The sequence below is a fragment of the Cyprinodon variegatus genome, unplaced genomic scaffold, assembly GCF_000732505.1.
Source record: "Cyprinodon variegatus isolate N-32 unplaced genomic scaffold, C_variegatus-1.0 Scaffold51, whole genome shotgun sequence".
Lineage (NCBI taxonomy): Eukaryota > Metazoa > Chordata > Actinopteri > Cyprinodontiformes > Cyprinodontidae > Cyprinodon > Cyprinodon variegatus.
In genome coordinates, this window is record NW_015150504.1 from 1,247,233 (window position 1) to 1,271,699 (window position 24,467).

General features: G+C 40.8%; 1 protein-coding gene across 13 annotated transcripts in view; it reads left to right on the forward strand.

Moving 5' to 3' along the window:
- foxp1 (forkhead box P1) overlaps positions 1-24,467 on the forward strand; it is a 220,000-nt gene that overhangs the window by 157,319 nt on the left and 38,214 nt on the right. For 8 of the 13 annotated variants that reach the window (XM_015370972.1, XM_015370968.1, XM_015370971.1 and 5 more), the window contains 3 exons: positions 14,722-14,859; positions 15,005-15,100; positions 20,149-20,299. In XM_015370972.1, the coding sequence (XP_015226458.1) occupies positions 14,722-14,859; positions 15,005-15,100; positions 20,149-20,299 (385 nt within the window). Of the gene's footprint in view, positions 1-6,988; positions 7,216-7,829; positions 8,065-14,721; positions 14,860-15,004; positions 15,101-20,148; positions 20,300-24,467 lie in introns of those variants that run through there. The other 5 variants (XM_015370975.1, XM_015370980.1, XM_015370979.1 and 2 more) reach the window with 4 other exon arrangements.

Here is a 24,467-nt window from a genome sequence, read left to right on the forward strand (position 1 = left end):
TATATATATATATATACACTACAGACCAAAAGTTAGGACACATCTCATTCAAAGAGTCATGACCATGAAAAGTGTAGATTAACACTGAAGGCATCAAAACTATGAACAATTGTAAAATTATATACTTCACAAAAAAGTGTGAAAGAACTGAAAATATGTCTTATATTCTAGGTTCTTCCAAGTAGCCACCTTTTGCTTTCATTACTACTTTGCACACTCTTAGCATTCTCTTGATGAGCTTAAAGAGGTAGTCACCTGAAATGGTTTGCACTTCACAAGTGTCGCCTGTCAGGTTTATTAAGTGTGATTTTTTGCCTTATAAATGGGGTTGGGACCATCAGTTGTGTTGTGCAGAAGTCAGGTGGAAACACAGCTGATGGTCCAACTGAATAGAATTATAGAGTTAGAATTTGTATTATGACAAGCAAGAAGCAGCTAAGTAAAGAAAAACTAGTGGCCATCATTACTTAAGAAGTGAAGGTCAGTCAGTCCGAAAAAATGGCAAAACTTTAAAATTGTCCCCAAGTGCAGTCGCAAAATCCATCAAGCGCTACAAAGAAACTGACTCACCTGAGGACAGCCCCAGAAAAGGAAGAGCAAGAGTCACCTCTGCTGAAGAGGATAAGTTCATCTGAGTCACCCGCCTCAGAAATCGCAGGTTAACAGCAGCTCAGATTTGAGACCAGGTCAATGCCACACAGAGTTCTAGCAGCAGACACATATCTAGAACAACTGTTAAGAGAAGTCTGTGTGGATCAGGCCTTCATGGTAAAATAGCTGCTTGGATCTACTGCTAAGGACAGGCAACAAGCGGGAGAAACTTGCTTGGGCTAAAAAAAAACCCCAAAAGAATGGACATTAGACCAGTGGAACTCTGTGCTTTCGTCTGATGAGTCCAAATTTTAGATCTTTGGGTCCAACCATTGTGTGTGCGATGCAGAAAAGGTGAACGAATGGACTCTACACACGTGGTTCCTACCGTGAAGCATGGAGGAGGAGGTGTCATGGTGTGGGGGTGCTTTGCTGGTGACACTGTTGGGGATTTATTCAAAATTAAAGGCATACTGAACCAGCATGGCTACCAAAGCATACTATTCCATCCGATTTGCGTTTAGTTGGACCATCATTTATTAATCATTTGTCATCGTGTGTATGTGTGTATAATATATATATGTATATATGTGTGTGTGTATATATGTATATGTGTGTGTATGTGTGTGTGTATACTGAATATACATAGACACATATATGCATATATATGTGTGTGTGTGTGTATATAAATATATATACGTGTGTATGTATGTATGTTTATATTAGTAAATAAAACCAGTAAATAAAGCTTATGAAGCTCCTGAACTAAAATGTTGTTGAGCAACACTCAACTGGAATCACTAGAATCTGGTGTTTACTGTAATGCTCAGGAAATGTTCAGTCAGGCTTCTGCACCTGTTGACAGGCATATTAGTTCATTGTTCACAAGCAATGCACTTCATTGTCTAGGACTGGGTCTATCTGGAACAGTTTGTTTTTTTAAATATTTTTTTTAAAGATTCAAAATAAAATGAGTAACATAAATGTTATTTTACAAAATTATCATTTCATACTTTGTAATTTATTATTACTTTTTCAATTTTCTGTTATTTGAATAACTAGTGTGAATGTATCGTTTTCTTTAATGGGAGGGTACGTAAACTTTCAAGCACAACTGTAACTTACAGTATTTTTTCAAAATATTTCAGGTCTATTCAGATGGATATTGTATACCAAAATAAATCAATACTTATTAACTGAAATTTCTCCAGGCTTCCTAACTAGTTTTACTCAAAGAAAACAAATAATCAGACAAAATAATCAGCACTGACATTGACTAAAATAATCTTAACTTTATTTTTTCCATAATTATGTGACATTAATTTATGTTTTGCTCATGAGTTTTAATTAAGTGAGAATTCCAAAGCAGTGGTTTAAAATGCTTAGAAAAGAAGAAAATGTTCCTTAAAAAGAGAACTCCTCCAGCCGGTAATAGTATGTGAAATATTTCAGTCAGGTTCCTCTAGTTATTGTTGGAAATGGGACAAGCTAACAAATACAGCCCGCAGAAAAAAGGTTAGCTAAGCAGTTAATCATAGTGGTTAGCGGCGCTGTAGATTTACTAAGTCTCCTTCCTTTTAAAGTGATGACTTGAGCCACCCACAGACAAACATGTTTCTACTCTAGTCTGGTTAATTGGGAGAAATATAAGAGCTGATTATTTGCGCTGTGATTTCGTTACAAATCCAATGCTGTTTCTATTTAAACTTAAATACAGCTTCAGATTTAGTGATTGGGTTATTTTTATCTCCTTGTCCACCACACAATCACTGTTGTTGCTTTTTAAAAATACTAAGCACAGAGTTTCTTTGTATTAATATAGTTTTCGATTTAAATCAGATATGAATCAATCACCAAACAAGACAGAGCAGAAATTCCCCCACCTCCTTAAATTGACGCTTTCTCAAAGCCATGAGTGCTCTTGTTTTGACTAAGTGAAAAACCACACAAAAGGCCGTGCACGGTGAAACCAAGCTCCGTTATACTCTGGTTGGCATATTACCTCAGGAAATATTTTGCAAATACAGAGTTCACATGTGCTGACTAAACAATGCGTTTTCTGAGCGCTGAAATTAAAAGTAAATAACCAAACCCATTTATAATAGACCAGGAGGAACAGAGTGAGTCAGCCATGACTTACTGTAACTCCACTCAGCTTCGGGTGATAACCTCGTTCGCTCTAAATATGACTTATTCTAGGTATCCGAGGGAGGATTGGCAGACTGCAGATGTAAATAGGTGGGTTTGCTGTCGTATCAAGGCACAACATAGATCTAAGATCAGCTTTTATTTTAGTGATACTTGTTAGAAGCCAACAGTGGAAAACAAAACAAAAAATCAGCCATGTTAAATCAATATAACCATTTATTTAGATATGGTAACTATGGTGCAGAAGCACAAGATAAATAAAATAGGATCCAGCAAAAACATTGCTATATACTCAGCTATCTCTTAATATGAAATGGATGCATCCTGTATTGAAACTGAACCCTAACTCAGATAAATTATTGATCATAGTAACTTATTCGTCATTATTTTGATTTTAAAAACGGCAAAATCAATACTAAAATCTGTCATATTGATTTTTTATTCTATTATTCTTAATGTTTTTTATGATGCTTTCCAGCAAAAACAGAACCTAAATTCAATTGCATACACAGATATGCTGTAGTTTTAGTAGTCATTATGAATAATACCTATTGTGCAAAATATATTTCTGTTAGTGTCTGCTCTTTTTAGAGTAGCAGAAGTCCAACCAGCCTACACGTTGGCTGGTTAGTCAGTCAAACCTGCTTTAGTCGACAGTCCTACTGACTGTAATTTTAAAATGGCATTACCTCAGTAGGACTAATGGTTTGTGCTTCTTTACAGTAGTTTCCATGTATGACTTCTCTATATCATTTTAGAATCAGAAATGTTTCCAAACAGCCAAATCTGTCTCCCCTAGCAACTTCAAACCACTGTGTTTGCTTCATTTAATCCAACTTTTGGCAGTGTGCAGCAGCAACATGTTATCTTATTTTATCCAGCTGGTAAAAAAACTATTTTCACTTTCTTATATATCTCATATCTATATTTTCTGACAAGGATATGAACAGATGTTTGTAACCTTTTATAATCTTAATAAAGTGATGCCTCATAAAAAAAAAAATCCGTTAGCAACTCAATAATAATAATAATAGTAATTGAACTTTATTAATCTCACACTGGAGAAATTAATTTCTGCATCTTAACCCATCCCCTTGGGAACGGTGAGCTGCCAGGGTTTTGCTCTGGAGACCAGAGTCGAGGCTGTGGGGATCGAACCGGGTACCTCCAACCTTCTCAGAAAACAAGCTCACTGCTCCAACCACTAGGCCAACACTCCCCTAATAACACCATATTTCTCTGGATTGCACACATTTAAACCTTGAAGGAATGTATTTGAGTTGATTCTGTAAACTGGAATGCTAGCACGGTTCTTTGCCTCCTATCGGCGGTCCACAATACTACAGCTCTTGAGGCGGGAATTACGCAAACAAAAATGGCAGCACCCATAACACTCAGAAACTTGCCTGGATAGCGTCCTCCTCCCAAATTGCAATGAGAGCCTGAGCTCTGCAGCATCCCAGCTCACACCACGCTCTTTTGATATCATCTATTGTTAATAGACTGAGAAGAAGTTTGTGTTGTGAACAGGTGAAGAAATCTGTTAATTACACAGCTGGACAACCTGCCAAAGGAGTCAGCTGACTGTAAATAGGAGATGAAGCGGTCTGCTCATGCGCTCTTTGTTATCAGAGAACCGTGCCACAACTGAACCGTGCCAAGCCCTACTGTTGAACTAGTATTAGATTTAGCGCGGTTCAGTTACGTCTGGCACGGTCCAATTGTGTTCCATTTACACTCAAGAGTTGTCACGGTTTCAAAAGGGTAGTGTAAATGGGGCATATGTTATCCTTCATCAAAAATGTAGGTTTGATATCACTGAAAAATATTTACATTGATAGGGGTAACTGTCCCATACCTAGTAATGATTGAGCAGCTCAATCCATGTCTCCTTTTTCTGAGCATTACTGTAATTTTTTTGTTGAGTGTAATGCTTTTTTTTTTACTTCCCAGATGTTTCCTAAAAGCTTTGAATGAAATCTGTGTCCTTGAGGGAATCTTTTTTTAAACACTTAATAAAAAAGATCTCGTACAGCAGGACCAGGCAGTATTGTCAGTTTTATGTAGAGCAGGTGTTATTTATGAAGGTCCTGCATCTGCCCTGCTGAGTCCCTCTGCTAGTAAACAATCATTTACTCGAACAGGCTCTCAGAAACAGGTTGTGTTTGTTCTCTCATGACAATGGTCCTGGTCACCAAGGTTTTCCAACAAAAGCAACGATTGCAGTCTTACATTTTCTTTTTTCCCCCCCCACTTCCTTTCCGTTCTCTTCCATTCCTCTCCTTCCTCTTTTCTTAAGCGGTGACACATTCACCGGCGTGCCGGGGCAGCTTATTCACCGGCTGCGTGCGTGTTTTGGGAAAGGCTTTGTAACTGGAGCCGAGTCGTTATCTTTAGCCAAGCGGAGTACAGCCCTGGCCAGACCAGACATTAACTCATACTTTCACTCTAACTCAGGCAGGCAGGAAATGGGAGTATTTTATAATGTCATCCACTCTGTCAAGAACACAATCGCTCAGCTCCCACTGTAAACTATCACAAGGGACGCCGGTTCAACCCTCAAGGATATTGATGTTTCTCTCCGTGCAGGCTGAAAAAAAGAAAGAAATCTATACAGCGTCTGTATCACATCGACACATATGTGTAATTATTTTACATGGCACAGGCACAGAGGCAATGGATTAGAAAGACAGTGTGTGAGAGGAGAAGCTTGAACTGTGTGTCTGCTAAATTTATCATGAGGCCTTTGGGAGCGTTGAAATGAGAACAGTGGCCTATTACTGCTAAGAAGGTGTTTTATTGAGAATACGCCGACATGCCACCCCAGGGAGAGCGCCGGGGGAGAGCAGTGTGGCCGTAGCCTAAACCGCTCTGTGTGTGTGTGTGTGTTTAGTGTGCACATGCACCGTCTTTTTGCTTGTCACATAGAAAATAAAAGCCCCCTTTTTCTTCTGCTTAATTATTCACTATGATGCCTACTGGAATTGTCACTTTTGACACTTGAGGCGTCTCAGTCAATAATTTATATAGGTCAGGCCATCTTTGCTGAGCCTATTGTTAGTTATTAGCAGATGAGAGCAGTGGCTTGTTATGCAGGCGCTTTGTTTATTTTACCACTAGTGTTTGCAGACTGGAATGCATCCCAGGAACATTCCTTCATCCTTGGCCAAAAGGTTTGTAGCTCTTGATGAGAGCCGGGTTTTAGAGCTCTGTTGTTCCGCTCTCTGTTTATTGTCATGATAATGAACATCATAAGGTGTTAATCTCATCTTTAATTCTTTAAGTGGGTAGGGTAATTTAGTTAATTTAGTAATACCTTATTAGCAGCTCATTCTATTTTCCTAAAGTTGGATTTATTGGAGTAGAAATAGATCTGAGCTCTGCTGACTCTCTGAGATGCTCAGCTGGATTAACAGAACATGTCTGTTCTGAGGGCCTCCCCACTCCTCCCTCCCGGTGAGTTCAGTGAGCTCTCCAGTAGGTGGCAGGGTCCTGTTTTCTTCCCCTGGCTGAGTGCACATGGGTGTTGGAGAGTGTGATGATATCATGACAGCTAATTGCTCTCATTGGGATGGAGTTGGATGGATTGCCTTGTAGCTGGTGTAATGTTAGCGGTTAATATAAGTGGGTTTAAGCTCTTCTGAAGGCAAACTGAAGGATAGGAGTTTAAAACCTGGAGAAAAAAATGCCTCTGTTTGATTTTTATTTAACTAAATACTGTTTTCATAAATAAATAGTTAATGTAGACTTATTTTCTCTTGGGGACTTTTATGAAGAAGAAGTAACAACAAAGCATGTGTATTGTTGTTTTTTTTTTTTTTTTTTTTCCAGCAGTTAAAGTGAGTTGTGCCTTTGTTGTGGCAGTGTAAACACTACCGTTTAGCAGAACAATAAAGGCACTGATAGTGGGGCCAGTTTTCTTTCTTTCCGCTGCATAGCTGTGTTTACATATCTGTTGTTTAATTAAAGGCCCTTTTTCTTCAGGCTTCTATTGTTTCAGTCGCACGGCCAGAGTCCCAGCAAAGGGTCAAAGGGTTAACAGCCGTCAACTGTGGCTTTTTTCTTCTCTCTCTTTTTTTTTTTCTTTTTTTGAAGGGGCCCCCCTCACAAAGGCATGGTTTCACCTGCAATCCCCCATTGTGTGGCCCCCATTTGAATTGATTATGTTTAGAGCGCTGCTTGTGATTGGTGGAGAAGGGCGTGGTTGATTGGATAGTTTTGTATCTTGTCAGCCAGGGAGCAACCTCGCGCGTGCAATCTGTCCGTATCCTGAGGAAGGTTGGAGGCTCGGCAGCACAGCAGCGCCTCTTCTCAGCCTCTACTGCTCTCCCCAGCCTGACTGAGCGCCTCTCTCTCTCTCTCCCTTCCTCTCTCACTCTCTCTCTTCCCCTCGCCGTTGCGTTCTCCGCTCTGCTTCACTCCGCACCGCGTGGCCCGGCACTCTGTTTACCCTGCCAGCTAAATGGAGTTTGTCAGGTTTGTCAATATGATTGATTTCTCTGATTTCGCCAGCTTTCTTGTGTTAAAGAAGAAGAACTTGACAATTTAATTTGACCGGAGAAAAAGGGGAGGAATGGATCTTTGTTGTCTGTGAGCTGCTGATGTTTTGTGATTGTAATTGCTTATTTTTGTCATGTGCAGTTTGTGTGAGCTGAGGAGTTATCACGGCTTTAGTCTGACACCGAGACCAGTGAGAGAAAGATGATAGCAGATCATTGGGATTGATTATTACAGAGGCTGAATCTGGATGTTTTATGAAAAACTACTTCAGGTGTTTGTGTTTACTTGTTTACAGTGCTGTTTATTGCTGACAGAAATTGATTTTTTTTTTTTTTTCTGGGTCGAAAACATATTTCCTGTAATTGCTGTAAGCATTTACACAAAGTTCTGTCAGTGTTTGATTAGTTTTATTTACTTTTCTGATTGTGAGCCAACCAGTTCAGCAGGATCTGGTGCTTGGCTGTGTCCTCTTTGAATTATGGAAAGTTCTTAGAAAAACAGGAAACGGGCTGCTCTGTTGTTCTTACCTTGTAACTTATTATTATTGTTTGTTATTATTCCTCTTTTTGGTGTTGAGAAATTTCTCAAGGTAAAACCTTGAGCTAGTTTTCCTGTGGGGATTCTTCAGTGTGTTTTTGTTGGTTCGAGTTAAGAACAGCCGCTTGGACTTTTTCTCTTGCTCTCAGCGATGTTCCAGGCTAATTTCTCACTCTCTTCGGGGTGTCAGAGTGAATTAAGACAGAGGCCGGGACAGCTCTATATTTGACACAGTCACCACAAAGCAAGTTGTCGCTCCAGATGTCATCCATAATATCTGCAAGCAAAGTAAGAGTGTGTGAACATTAGTTTACTAGTTTGTGTCTATTTTCTGTGACTTTTATAAAACCCTTTATTACGTCTCACCAAAGTGAAACAACCCAAAAAAAAAGTGTCTTTGCTTTTGTTGCTTTCACCACCAACTTTATTTCTAAGTTTCAGCTCCCTGCGTCGGTACTTAAAAAGCGTGTGCCTTAGCTAGAGGAGAGCTGCAGGAGGTGATCAGATGGTTGGTAACGCCGTGCAGCTGTGCAGACGGGACTCGCAGAGTTTGGGGGGATAGCTGGAGTGCGAGCTGATTGGGCTGACAGTTTGTAATCAAAGTTGATTTATTGTTCATTAGTAGTGCATTAGCCCTTTCAGGCAGGAGCGTTATTTGTGCAGTGGTCTGTCAAGGCAAGGGGGCTGCCAGCACCTGTCATTTCTAAAAGCATGACATAGGGAACCAGATATTAGCTGTGTACCCAGAGAGAGAAAAGGGGGCAGCCTGCAAAGCCCCCCGCAACTCCATGGGATATCCTTTACAGGAACGGGCTCTGCTTTGTACTGGAGCAGGCAAGCAAAGACAGGAGACAGACCAGGGAATAGTTTGGAAGTGATATAGGGAGCTACCAGCTGCCGTCTGCTCTTAGTCCCTGGCACCTCTAAGAAAAAACGTGTTTTCACTTGAAAAACGGCTCACTTTTTTTCTTTTTCTAGGGTCGTTAGTGCTTGAAGTATGCACGTCTCTGTTTCACGAAAGGTGATTCACTTTACACTTGAGAAACCATGTGCCTGGAAAGGTCAAGATGTTAAGATAATGATAAGATTGCATGGTGCAAACCTTTTTTATCGTCATTGCTCAGTTCCAGCCAAAGGAGCTGAGGTTATTAACATGTTACACTGAGAAAATGATTCTGTTTCAGTAAGGCATTTGCATTTAAGTTGTTGCGCTCACCCTGGCATTGTTCTATCTAAACCGCATGAAACAACTTTTAAGAGAGTAAAGAAGCAACATAACTTGTGTCCCTGACGTCTGCCGTCATGGAAACGAGGATTTGCTTTTGCATATTCAGCCCGCAGAAAATAGAAACAATCTGTACGAGGACGTGTCGGCCTATTGTCTTTGCCTACAGTTTCATTTGAGGAGGATTTAGCAGGCTGCGATCTTAATTAAATCTCAACCGGCTCAAATGATTCCTCTGAAAACGTGCAGCGTTGCGCAACCGCGGCGAGCCGGTGATCTGTGGACCGCAGAAGCCCAGATTACCCCGACAGTGATTCCTAGATGCGACCTGTAAAAGGTGAAGATGATGAGCTGTCATGTGTGTGTGTTGAATGAGTTGGTTTAAATAAGTGTGGCGTCTTTTGCAGTTCTTAAATCGGTGTGAAAGACCTGGAGGTGTGGCCTGAAAGGTCAAAAAAGCAACAGGACATTTTAAGGATGCACACAACTAGTTTTTGCAATGAGAACAAAGAGAATTTGTGCGTCAGAGTTGGTAGAAACAACTTTTCTTTGTTTTTTTAAACGCCAGAAAATGAGCCGTTAATTCTGTTATAGTTGAAGTAATATTATTCTAATTAAAATGTGGATTTACCCCATTTTTGATTTACTAGGCTCATATTGTTGGAGGTGTAAACGTATGCTGTCACCTGTGCTCACACTAACATAACCAGGCTTTTTTTGCTGGCTGTCTCGTCCCACAGTGCAGCTTGTTTATTTAAATCCAACGCCGGGTCGGATCCTGCCAGAGAAACCTGTTTGTTTCTAATCGACAAGTTAATTAAAACTCAGTTTTAAGCTTTTCTTTTTTTTTTTGTTTTTTTTTTGTATTTAGAGTTGCTGCTGCTAATTTGCGCCCCAGCCTCAAGATGCATCCAGAGAGACTAAATGTGGCTGTGATTATCCTGTTTACTTTGTCTGTAAATATTTATCAAACTTCCTGATTGTGGATGACGAGAAGAGAATTAATGCCAGTCTGATGGTGGGCTGGGAAAAAAGTCACTTTAAATCGTCCCGTTGTGCTCTGTAATTTTTATTGTTTGTAAACACATCATTCTAATTAGAACGAATTATCATCTCTAGGAATTTTCTATATTTCCTCCGTATTTTGTATTACATGGGGAAGCTATTATTGGATTGTAAAATCCACAGTGTGTCTGTCTGAGGGGAGAAAATGCTCTCCACATCAGAGATTTCAATCAACCTGAATGGCTAACATGGAATTAGTCCTTCCAGCCTCGTCAGCGGCTAATTATGTTCACACATCACTTAAATACAATAGCTCCCGTGAAATCCTCATTCCGGCACCATTTTCACGCTGGAGATCATACAGTCGGGATGGGAAGTCGTTTTCCCCGCGCTACAGTGGGGCCAAGGTAAAATAACGGCGTCAGACGGACTCCACTCTGATTTCTCCAGGGCTTCTTATTTCTTTTTACGTCTCCATTCCATTTGATGTCCCCAGAAAACAAGATGACCCCGGGGAGCACAAATAAAAATGTGATAATTCTCTTCTGGTGAGCCCCCCCATTTCTGTCCTCTTTCAGCCTCGCTGCACCTTTCTGGCCAGCGGAGAATGACTGTCTCCCTCATATTCACCTTTTTGTCCTTCGTTCGTATTATTGTGCAGAGACGGTGCTTCTTCCTCTGCTCACACCTCCATCTGACTTAATATAGCATAAGCACTTGTGATGATGTTCTATTAACATTAATATTTGATAAATGTTTTAAAACAAAAAATATTAATTGCAACATTTAACCTTCATTATCTTAAGTTATCCAATATATGCATTAAAACATTTATAGGTATTTTTATGAAAATTATGGTGTTATAAAAGTGTCATGTTAGTTATATCTTAAAAACAATCTTTGCTGTTTTGAATTAAAACATACAGAGTAAATATCAGCTAAATTCACTTATCAATAGGAACTAATCTCACGGAACACTAAACCTTTTGCTTTTCTGCTTCTGCATAGAGCTACACAAAGATGCTAAAAAGTTGTTAATTAGTGTGTGTCTGCCACTTGAAACTTTCCAACTCTAGTTCTAAAACATGAGTAACAGCAGTGTCTATAAGGCATAATTTATATATACAGTAGTATAGAAGTAGAATATTTCAGTTTTGCAGCCAGCTGACTGTGAGTGTGCAGCAGCAGGTTTAATTTCAAGCTTTTTAGGGAAAGGAATGGCATTTATTTAAATGACTATTTACTACTGGTTCTGTTGGAGGTTTTCCTCCCCACTGACCCCTCATGCATGCTCAATATGAGTTGCTTTATAGCTAGCAACTCAGTGGAGTTTTTTCAGACAAAAAGGCTTTTACGAACTGGAAAAGGAAACTGAACTTGACAGACTGAAATAAGACTGGATTCATATAGTTTAACTGATTATTATTTTCTGTTTATTACCTGGATCTGCTTGTTTTGTTAAAGGGCTTTATTTGGCATTTGTAAAGAGCAGGTGCTGCATTTGTAAAATACATTCAATAAATGTTTGATGGTTTTTGTGTTTGCATAGTAGAGCAGTGGAGGAACAGTTGGAACATTATGATTCCTTCATTTATACTCTTCCAATAATGTATCCATCTCCCATATGGTTTTCTCTGCACATGCAGTGTTTTCTGAGCTGCAGATGTTGCTGTATGTACTGGTAGCTGCTAACATGCCATAGTTTAGAGTTGTGCAGCTGTCTGTGTGTGAGAGTGTTTGGCCAGCAGGCCCGTGCTGGTACAGTATTTTGCCTCCAGTCACTCTGCAGCTGTGTGAAAATGTTCCACCTTTGAATGTTTATCTATGGGAGGCACCTGGAGAGCACCACACCTTCCTGAAAATTCATAAACGTCAGCTATTTCTGGCATCCTCAGCATGTCCTCTTTTTCACACCTTTTTCTACGGGCAGAGCAGATTAGAGCTGGGCTCTGCGGATCCCTTCAGTTATTAGCCGGCTCCGAGTCCCGTTTTAGGGACTATCTTTGGACGGTGATGTATTTTTGTGGATCATCTGGAGTTATGATGTTATCCGGGAGGATAAGGGAGGGCGCTGTGTGGGAGTGCTTTAAATGGCGACTGGCGTCCTCTGTTTGCGTTAAATGGGCACAATACAGCGGCCCAGGCAATATTTTACACTTAAAGTGCTCCCCCCGCCCCTCCACTCAATAGGCCCCTGTCTTAGGTAGATTTTCACTCCGTCAGTACAGGATTAAATGGTAGTAGTTACATTGATCAATAGGTTAAGAAGCATACAATCCCTCTTGCTGCTAATGACCTCAGTAGTAATGGGTAATAAAATGGGGGCGTGTAATAGCCTCTTGCAGGGGTTGCGTACAGAGGAAGCAGCTATGGCTGTAGTTAACGTGAACCAGACCCCCCTGACAAAGCAAGGTGGGAAACCAGGGTGGGACGCACACCTCAGGTGTCTGTAATGCTGAAGGAAGCATTCGGAAAGCAGTTGGTCGGTTAGTTAGGGCTGCAGTGTTGATAAAAGTTTGGAAAAAGGATCAAATATGAGCAGAATCAAACATAAAAAAACAGCAGTGTTATTTCTAATCCTCCAAATGTGCGCTGTGTGTAATATGACATATTGGACCTGCATGTCAGCCAGACAGGGCTGCTCCGTTGACCTTCAAAATAGTTCATCAAAATTAGTGATGCCGAGGAAAAAAGGACTTCAGTGGATAATGACTGTGAAATTAGGAAATGGGGGGGGGCTATGCAAATGACAAGACAAGTCATGTGCAAAAGTCAAGATGAACTGCATATTAAGACGTGATACAAGGGGGAATTAATATTGCATTCTGCTCCTTGCGCCTTTGTGCCCCGGCGCTGGAAATGAGAATTGTGGAGTGTGTGTCAGTCTTGGGTGGGGCCGGGCCGCGCTTCGGTTCTCCGGTGGCTGAAAGAACTCAGGCCGGTGTAGTCTGGCACGGCTCAGCATCAAAGCTGCTCCTTCCTGTGTGATATCACCGCTCATTACGCCGCAGCTTCGTTTTTGTTTAATGCTACTCTGAGAAGAATAATTAAGGTTATGTGCATGTCAGAAAAAAAGATCTTTTAACAGCTAAATTCCACTCAGAAATGCATGAAGGGCTGTCATTAGTGCTTATATGGCATCAAAATATGGGTTCCTTCGTGACGACGGGCCGTCAGCATCAGCCGCTGACAGGAGCCTAGACATGCTCATGTACTTTGTGTTGCTGTCTTCATGCAAATGCACAATTGACACAAGCATCTAGTGCAAGTTCATCAGGCGAATGTTAAGGTAAGGGGATTTTAATGGTGTTTCACATCACAGCATCGAGCAGCAGCGTCCCGACACACTCCGACTGCCTTATGTCGCTGGAGCAATTAAGGCCCGCTGACAACTGTGGACGCTCTCTCAATGTCACAACAAATCAGTTGTTTGGAGGAGTCGTGCACTCACACCTTTCCTGTGAGAGTTGCAGGCCTGTGTTCTTCAGCGCGGCTCCTCCTCCTCCTCCAGGCGATCTGCGCCTTTAAAACAGCACCTCAGTGCTGACAGCATCTCTAATGAGATAGTCGGACATGACACGGGGAGCCTGTGCAGTGAGTGAACCACAGAGTTTTTGACGCAATCACTCACATCCGGTATCAGCTTCTCAGAGCTGTTATCTTGTGTTTATGTACCACAGTTTTGAGGTATGGACACAAAAAATAAAAATACATAACAACTTACCACTTTTATCAAAAAATATATATACTAAAATGTTTAATTTAATACCAATAGTATTTTTTTTCTTATATGGATTTTGATGCACTGATTTGACTCAAGAACATGTAGTTGTTTTAGTAATGGTTCATTTCTCATTAAATTTACCCATTTTATAGTATTCATGACTTTTTTCTGATTTGGTCTGTCATTAGAAATGTATAACATGCTAATAGTAGCTGGATAAGAGGGTTTAAAGGTTTTCTACTCTTTCGTTTTTTTGTCTAGAAATATTTCCAAAGAAGTTTATGAGCTGAATAAAAATCTGGCACATTTAGCTGCATTAAGGAGTCAATTAATTAGTCATTTCAGTCCAACTGGGTAGAGGTCTCTTCCCTGCTAGAGTGGGAAATCCCCATAGCATGATGCTGCCGCCACCATGTTTTCAATAAGGAAAGAGCAGCCGCCTGTCAAAAGAAAGGTTGTAGGTTTGATTCCAGCCCCTAGTAAAGCACTTTACCTCAGGTTACCCACTGTTTTGAGGCGTATCAGGGTGCGAATCTGTGTGCTTGTGAGGCTGAGTGAATGCGACACCCTGTCAGTGCGACTAGAAAATAGCTACAGATTATACATTTAGTGTGACCATTGCATGCTGGCTGCCTTACAGAGGGAGGCCGGAGGGAACTACAGCACAAAGTGTGTACAAGTCTAAAGATGAAAATTCTGATAATACAGTTGTTATAGTTACGCATTGCTGCTTATCTCGTCTTTTTTTCCCGTGGCCTTCTGTTAATTATTGACTGTATTTTTGAGCATGTATCATTTTGTGTTTAGTGGTTGGTGCTGACTCACGATTTAGTCAAAACATCCCTCTAGATGTGTTATGGCTTATTGATTTTGGATCAGTTACTTCCTGTAAAGTTCATTTTCAACCCTTTGCTAAAAGTTAGTGGCATTATTGTGCAGGTTGTACATTTTTTAGCCTCTGACAATAACGTTTCCTCTCCTATCTGTGCAGGTTCCAGTGTCAGTGGCTATGATGACACCTCAAGTGATAACTCCACAGCAAATGCAGCAGATTCTCCAGCAGCAAGTCCTGAGCCCTCAGCAGCTCCAGGTCCTCCTCCAGCAGCAGCAGGCCCTCATGTTACAGCAGGTAAACGTGCCGCATTCAGTGTTTTCTTTTCTTTTTTTTTCAACAATCACTGTCGTTTCTGTAGGATAACATTTTCTGAAACTCAAAGGTTGGGACTCGGAGAAACTTCCAACTCATCTGTCAATCCTTTTTGATTTCTTTGCAGCAGCAACTTCAAGAGTTTTACAAAAAACAGCAGGAACAGCTTCACCTCCAGCTCCTCCAGCAGCAGCAACATGCAGGCAGCAAGCAGAGCAAAGAGGTAAAGCTGACATCACCCTGGCCTACCAGACAGAGCATGGCAAGCATACGCCTGCTCTCTTAACTCCATCTGCTTTCAGGCTGTGGTTTGGAGCACAGACATGTGTGTGGTGGTGGTGGGGGGGCTGTGTAGGGTGCACTCATGCTTCTGATTAGCATGTCCGACTTTCTGGGTAAATGTTAACAACAGACTGATATGATGACTCTGGTTCTGAACTTGTCTCCCTGTTAAAAGTGTAACATTTGAGATGTCAGACTGCTTCAGACTCTTAGATTTTATTTTATGCTGGAGCCACACAGTGAAAGGCATTTCAAAACTTTACAGTTAAACTTCTTTTTTAAAGTGTAATTCTAAAACAGAACCTATAGTAGATCCGTTACAAACAGAGGGATATATATATATATATATTTTATTTTATTTTTCTGTTAGTTTTTCCACACCTCCAGCTAAAGGAAAACCCCCAAATCAGTTAGAAATAAGTTTTTAATACTGCATTTAGTTTGCAGATGCATATCCATGTGCAGCACACAAACCCCTTATCCAAGCCTCCTATTGGATGAATCAATGGGGTGTGGTATGTAGGCTACTGAGGTGTTTTGGAAGCCCAGGTTGCATTGGTCACAGCATTTCATCTTCCTCTTTACAATAATCCTTAGATTTTTTTAGGCATTTTGAGTGAGGCGCCTGTCCTGAAAGTAGATGTTTAATATTTATTGTCTGTCAAGCCTGGGTAAAACATCTGTGATGTCTCTTGTTCCAGATTTGCTTAGCACAAGAAATATAATTTGTGACTCATTTCTATCATTATGATTCTTACCCAAACTCTTATATAAGCTTTGCTTCACAATGAAAGCAGTGATTTTTTTCCTTCCACTCAACTTTCCATTTATATGTGTGGATACAGCAGTTGGTGAACAGCCAGCTCCTTTAGACATGACCTCATCCTCTCTGTAGGGGGAGGTGGTGTCATACTCTAGTCTTCTGATAACTTTAAACTATATTCATCAAAATCAATAAAAATCAACAAAATATATATTACAGTTAATACATTGATTTCCCTTTTAGAATCAATGGGTTTCGAGGTCATACAGTGAATTAGTGAGTTGTTGCAGTATGCTCTATTATTTATTCAGGTTTGTTTCTACCTAGGTGAATAGATTCCCACTAACTCTCCATGCTCCAACCTGCTAGAGACTTTATCAACCAAGAGGCTGAAGCTTTCAGGGAGTAGTGTGGGCATTGTAATGATGTCAAATAAAACATAGCCGAATGAATAGTGATTTTCATAAAAAATCTACACGTGTATGTCTATCCTGTTATCTAGTACACAAGTGTCCTCTGCAGCCGAAGATGACCGTTCCTGTGTGCTGTGTGTAGGACATAATAAAAGCTGAAAACAGGGAGCAAATAAATCTGAGCTGCTTTTTTTGGTAATTAACATGGAAATGGCAGAAAGAGAGAGAGAAGGCATGTAATTGTGAGATATGAGTGCAGAGAGCGCTCCCAGCTTTGTTTTTTTTTTTCTTCCCGATTTCTCTCCTCTGCTCCTCGCCTCACAGCGGGGCCTGCTCATAGGCAGCGGCTTAATGCGTGTTAATGACAGGCGGATACGGGGCGTCGCCGTGGACAAAGCAAATTATTACCGCGCGGTCAGAAGAAGTTCAAAGACGATCTGGGAATTTTTCTGAGTTCCATGTTCGGAGAGCAAAGACGTGCAGCTGGAAAATGAAGCCGAGCTCCACGCACGCGCAGCGCACGTCCGCATGCTGTCGAGGCGCCCCCAACTTCAAAGTTATAGCTCCCTAATTAATGAACTGCGGGCTTCAGTTTGGACAAGTTGCGGCGTGATGCTCCCATAAATCAACGTGACAGCGGCGCTCCTCGGCCTCAGATAAGGCCTGTCACCAACTCACATCTGATGTAAACACTAGCAGACCAAAAGGGGGGGTTGCAATTGATCAGTTGAATGGAGCATGAGCATAAAAGAGGAAAAAAAATCTACTTTTTAAGCATATTATGTATGATCACAGGAAATGGATGCAGCCTCAAGAGGCTCTTCCCCTCTGCTGCTGTTTTCTTTCTCTTCCCATCGCTCGCTCTTTTTCACCAGCGTTTCTAGCAGCCATCAAAAGACAGAATAAGAATTATGCAGCGACTCCCCTGTGGCTGCCAGACAATAACCCCCTGTTGTTGCTTTGTGCCTCTTTTATTTTAAAGACATCAAAATTTAGTTTTTCAAAGATCTTTAACTTTATATTTGAAGCTTGACAATAAAGGGCCTGCCACTGCCACTCTTTATCATTTGTCAGGGGCTGTATTTTTCTCTCCCTCGTGCCACTTCTTGTTAACCTCTTATTTGGTCGATTGGGTTTGGGGGGGGGGTCTTAATGTGTCTGCATGCTGGGAGCGCACAGGAGCTGCTGTCAGCTGATGGGACTAAGAGAGGAAAAAATAGTGAAGGAGAGAGGGTTAAATTCATCTTGCAGTGCTTGATTTTTTTCTTTTCTTCCTCTTTTCTGCAGAGCCACCCTCTATTTATTTAACGTTTTGATGAAAGACATTGTTCTGTGTGAAGTCCCGCCCCCGTAGCTCTATTATCTCCATCTGAGGCTGTCAGGGAGGGAGGAGGTGATGAAACAAGAACAACTACAGACATAAGAAACTTCTCTTCCCCCTGATGGGAGGAGAAGAACCAACCATCTTTCAGAAACAGCAGAGATCAGAGAAGAGCCTTGGTTGCTCTCATCCTACAGGATGCACCTAACTTAAAAAAAAAGCACCTAACATGTCATTTCTGACCCTCCACCCTGGCACCCAGGAGCATCCTTCTCCTGAGTGATCCATTGAAATGAGCCCGTCGCTGTAATGGGCCGCCGCTTCCCAGGAGCTGTTTCTTTAGTCAGACAGAGGTGGATTTGAGGGTAGGAGGGATGGCAGAGGAACTGTTGGGCCCTTTTGGCTCACAGAACAGGGGCGGGCAGAGAGGAACCCATTTCATCTGGTTGTTTTAGAGCCGCCAGTCAGCGACCTGTCTACCAGGCTGCACCGAGATCTTTTCTCTCTGCACTCAATTGTGAGAAGTAAACAAGGTGGTGTATCCTGTGTTTGGTAAAAGGGTGCGGTGCACAGCTTGGCAGCCACAACAGGGCTTTTAGTGACCCCCCCAGGCTTGACAACTGGCCTTGTGTACTCATAAACAGACCTGGTATCCTGTTGAGTCTCAGGCAGGCTTATTTTGACGTTATCTGTAACACTGAAGGTTTTTCAGCTCATCTGATATTTAACACCAGGATTTCTGCAAGGTTAAAACAGAAAAGAAGTCATCACAATTTTACATCGTAGAAAGTCTAATTATATCACAGCTCTTTGTTAGTAATCTAGTTTTATTATCCACTATCAGGAAAGTGTGCAACCATGTGAAGCAATACCCATCCCCTTCAAAGACTTCTCTTTGATTTTGCTTTCTTAGTTATCAAAATATTTCAGATTATCTTTATAAATATAATATCAAATAACCAGAGTTAATCTTCAAATTATTTCTATTAAAGACTCAATGCTTTCCAGACCAACCTGGCCCTCTGCTTGGCCCCTTATTATATCATGAACAAGAACATGTCATGGTTCTGTATTTTCCTTTTGAAACCCTTAGAAACTGTCTTTAGATTAATTCACCTAAACAGCACCTGTTTGACGACATTAAGCAGGCTAAACTATCAAATAAGAAACATTTATAATCCTGAACTAAAGTCATTCAAGAACAGAACACCAGTCTATGAAGGGTGACGATGATACTTCTAAGGGCTTTAACCTTTGAAAACTGCAGTGAGTCATGCTCTAGAATGGCCTCTGTGTCAACTATAAGTTGTACAAATGTAAAGATGAGGTTTAGGTTGCCACAACTTTTCCACCCAAAACAACAGTTTGGATTTTTTCCCCTTGCCATTAGAAAATAAAATCAGAATTAAAAAAAATGCATCACGAATTAAGTTTATCCCTGCCGGTTAATTAACTTTATTTGATGATCTGAAAGATTTGAAGTTTGCCAGAAAAAAAAAAGGTTAAATGCACATTAACATCTTGGAACTTCATATAACCTGTAAGAAAGACTGAAGGAAGTAAATTTCTGTGTTGAATTTCAAAAACCTTGAAATGTTCAATTGCATTTTACTTGTTTAAGTAAAATTGGTTCATATAATTTATTTAATGATCCTAAAAACTTCTAACGAACTGAAAAAACCTTTTTTTTGATTGAAGGAAAGGTTAAAAGTCATTTCTCCCCCTCTGTGCCTCTGTTAGCTAAATAGAATCTCTCATTTGTTTGGACTCGTATACATTTCAGGGAATATTAGATAATTTCCTTCTATTTATTGTTCTATCTTGCCCTTTTTTTCCCTCCCTGCTTTCATATCACATTTTCATACCATCAATGTTTGCACGTTTCACTTTTTCGAGCCAAAACCTAACCTCTCCTTTAACCCCAAAGTGGGAGATGACACACCAGAACTTTATTAAACGGGTTTTTTTTGTTGGTGAAGCAGCTGCAGCCCAGCCAGATGAAGAAAACAGCTATCTCTCCGTCAGCGTGTGATTGAACACAGCTTGCCGCGCTGAGCTGGGGGAAGAGTGCATCCCCCAGCTCAGCGCCATGCCTGGGAGACTTGAGAGTTTCTAGGGTGGTTATTAAGCACTTTGATTTAGTCACACGTTGTTTGCTGAATTATGAATGGCTGTAATTAAATTCCTGTGGCTCTTATTATGAATGATTAACTATGTTGTTTCATTGTTTGTCATTTGCCTCCCGACTGCCGTTAATTAAGAGAGAGACAGGAGCAGGGTCTACCTGTCTGAAGAGGGCCCAGAAAAACTCCCTGTAAAGGGAAAGTCTATAAAAAGTTGTTTTGCTCTGTTTTGTGGAAGCGTGGAAAATTAACCTGTTTTATTATGAATCAACACCGAGACTCCAAAGTGTCACATCTACAGTGAACACAGCAGTGTTCAGTATGTTTGTCTGCTTATAGTGCATGTCTGTGTGTTCTCTGTGTCTCCAGCAGCAGGTGTCAGCGCAGCAGTTGGCCTTCCAGCAGCAACTCCTGCAGGTCCAGCAAGTCCAGCAGCAACACCTGCTCAATCTTCAGAGACAAGGACTGCTCACCATCCAGCCAGGACAGACCGGCCTGCCGCTGCACTCGCTCACTCAGGGTCAGTACCTCACAGGCCTGGTGCCACTTCCAATTCCCCCTCCTTCAGCACACCGTAGCTCAACGTACCTCAACTAAATATAGGAATACAGCCGAGCCTTTTCTTTGGAGTTACAGAGCCAAACTGAAAATATAGTTATGAGACAACTGCCTTATGAAGAACTGATCCTGCAGTATACATATAAATCCATGTTCTATATGTATACTGCAGGGAGTCACAGCTAAAGTGGGAAAAGCTGACAAGATCATTGTTGTCAAAAAGAAACCATTTGTTGGAGAAAGAAAGGTGTAAGAAAACTTGTTTAAAGTTTTCCATTAGCAGTTTAGAAGACACAACAAGAAGATGCTGTAGTTAGATGGAGGCAAAAATGAACATTTTATCACCTGGAACAACCACCCCATCTCTCTGACATACGGTGGTGGCCGAATCATACTGTGGTGATAGCTTTCTTCAGAGGGGAGAGGAAAGGTTTCATGCAGAGGTAAAGAGCAGGATGTGGAAGCTATTCTAAGAGCGAGAGCTCCAATGGATGATTTAGATCTGTGGGATCAGATGACTGAGTCAAAGCCCAGGCCGAGTTCATGGCAAACCCTAAATGTTGCTGGTCAGACTGAGCTTCAGCTGGATCTCCAGATGTGCACAACTTACAGATATATCCCCCAACATCACGAATCCCAAAGAACATACAGATGCTAATGTGATTTTATAAACTTGGATGACCTGCCACTGTTATTTCCTTTTTACTGTTCTTGTTTAAATTTGCTTAAGGACAGAACAATGGATGACTTATCAAAGAAACCACATACTGACTCAGAACACACCTTCAGCAAATCTCCTGTTAATTATTGACCATTTTACTATACCGGGGAATATAAATAAGTTATAAATAAGTGAATAAATCTTATAACAGTTTCCCCCAGACATGCCTGCTGTTCGCATAGCTTCAGCTCTTTAAACCAGCTGTTTCATATCACCTGAGATTTTCATCTCAGCAGTGAGGATCTGTGTCCAGTGTCTGTAATCGGCATCCTCACTGAAAGTCCCCTCTATCAAATCAGACTGTGTCTATTGTTGGGAAACTGCCTGTGAACTTGTCGTTGTGAAACTGTTTGTTATTTGATCGGCAGTCATTGCTGTTTGACATTAGAAGTTTATTTCTTTATTTATCCTGAGCTGTTTTGTAAAGGAGTGGCTTCCTTGTGACAAAGACGCCGTCATCAGGGTTTAAGAGCATGACATTGACTATTCATTCCCAGCTAAGACAAACAGTTTTGAAATAACAAGATAAAACAGGGGGGTATGGGGGGGGCTTAGGTAATGGGCAAACACAAACAGGGTTTGTACAGTGGTGTTATTGTTTGGACGGGCTGTGGAATCAGTCATCAGCCGGGAGACGACCGCCATAGGCGCAGGCGTGGGGCACCGCTGTTGTTCCAGTGGTGCTTTGTTGAAGAGCTGTGTGTTAGATGCCTGGCAAACACTCACACACCCCATGAGTAAAGCACATATGAGCGATAAGGCCAGGTACTTTTGATGGATTTCACAACAGGCCTAGAACATCCTGTTTATTCAGTATTATCTCCAAATACCTCTGAGACATCGGATTCTTGTCCTATCCTGTTTCTTGATCCTTTTCACACCACATAAATTTTTTATTTTTTTTATTTTTTTTTTTGATACAACAGTTTGCTTTGTCAGGACAATGATGGTAATTTCTCCCCAATGTTAGGCAAATAAGTAAACGTAATGGAGTACAAAAAAGCTCAAACTGAAGAAAATGCTCAAAGTTTCCCTCCTGTTCTATTCAGCAGTTATGTCTGCGAGTACTTTGCAACATATTTATTTTTAGTATTTGAAAACCCACACTTCTATGTATTTTATTAGGACTAAGATGTAGACATGGATTATTGTAAAGTGGTTAAACTGCTTGACAACCGTCTATGAACATCCATTTTCAGGTCTTATGGCTCACATTCCACTGGTTGTAGGTACAGACTTTGACTAGCCTTTGAAAAACTGGTTTTCAATTTAGCTTTCTAATTGCCCAGTCTGTTATTTTATGTAGACAGCCATGTCTACATAAAATATCATCTTATATGATTTCCAATACTCATGTTATGATTTGGAATATGCTGACTCTCTGCTGTGCTAAGGAGCTGGCCTGATAGTGTTCTCTTATTAACTTCGGAGGCCTTCATAGAACAGCTGGATTTGTACTGAGATTAAATCACAGACAGGTTGAGTCTGTTTACTAATTAGGTGAAAGCATCTGGTTTCACTATGATTAATTCAAGGGTATCATGGAAAAGGGGGCAGACTGAAGATGTATGTCAGACTTTGCAGATTGCTGTTTGTAAACAACCTTTTAAAGGGATGTTATGTCTTCCTTCACTTCACAAGAGTTAGCTGTTCTTCTTCTGTCTAAAATGCTAATAATGTGCATTAAGGTTTGTAGCTGTGATATTTTCTACAAATGAAGTGTTGAATACTGTTTGCAGAGCAATGTGAGAATAATTTTCTCTTTAGAAGAAAACCTAAAAGGTCATCTTCTTCTGTCCAGGATGAGGCTCTAACTCAATCATACTCGTTTCAGGTCGTTATAGCGTTCCCAGCCTGCTTGTTTCGCTCGTGTTGCCCACCGATGTTTAACTGTGTCTCCGACAGCTGAAACAAACCTCAGCTTAGTGCCCCCGGTTTGCCCTCTTATTCTACACATTTTCTGCTTGACTGTTTGAAGTTATTGATGACCTTTCTGTTTTCCACATCACTAAACCCTTTCATGCATCAGCGGGCCAGGCCCACGGTGCTCAGATCTAATCTGCACTATGCAGCTAGCTGTTAGCGCTGTGTCGGAAGTGATGAGTTGATCTGCTCCGTTTGCGTCCCAGTGACCATAGATCCCTACTTGGGGGGCCCAGTAAATTGCCATGGCTTTCATTAGCTGATGATTTTTATGTCTTTCGTTGGAAAATGTGAATATCAGTGATTATTATCAGTAATTATTTGAAAAGGCCACTGTTAATGCATGCTATCAACGTCATTCCTTGTTTTTTTTTTCACGTGCTTAGTAAATTAAGGCATCAAACGGTTTTCAAATAACAAACTTTCCAATTAGGTGTGCTTTTTAGTTCCTGTGATTCTGTTTACAGCAGAGTTTTATTCCTTTTATTTGGCCTATTTTTCTTTCTTGGCCAAGACAAATTACAGTAATTGTTCCGCTGAAGCGACGGTCTAAAGGAATGCATCTGAATTAGCTTTTCAAAAACACTGATAGCGCTAATTAAGTATAAACTTGTAGATAGCAGTTGAGAGTGAAAAACAATTGCTCACATTATCTGGCATATAATTTGTCTCTCTTGTTGTAAATTCCTTTGACATTAATGTTCAAAGTGTTGGAGGCAGCCAGACGGTATCTGTTATGAATTACAGCAGAGCGTTTGGGGAGGATGCTCATAAATATGAATTTGATCTAAGCAGTATCCACCATCCACCCCCACCCTTCCCCCCCGCCTCATAGAGAGCCAACCTTACTGACCTGATAAGATGCGACACCCCCTCACCGATTTATGTGGCTCAGGTGGGATGATCAGAGCTGTTGCCCCTTATAGATTCTTTTTATGTTTTTGTTACATTTCAGCCTTTTTTTTTTATTCCACACAGGGACAAAATAGGTTTTCATTCCACAGACTTTGACTAGGCCACTCCTAATTTACATTCCATTCACTCACTGAAGTTACTTTCATTGTGAATGTACACATCCATGTGCTCTGGTTCATGTTCCATGCTCTGGTTTAGTTGGCCTCATAAAGGAGAAACTCTTCTCTTATCAGTGCATGGAGATTTTCCCAAACATCTTTGGGATTATCAAGAATTGTTTTTTTTTTTAGAAAAAGTGCGACAGGCCACTCCTGTTGTGAACAATGGCTCTCAGTGTGATTTATTGCCGTTGGATGACACAAAGTAAAGTAAACAACTGTTTCTGATCTCAACTGGATCTCTTTAGATCAGAGCATGATGTGTTCTTTTATTTTCTGATTCGTTTAATGGTGTAAAAACCCTAATAGAATAAATCTTCAGTGGGGGTGAAAATGTTGTTACATTTTCTGTTAACACATGTGTGAATGTATTTAAAATGCACTATCAACCTCCCATAGATGATACTTTACAA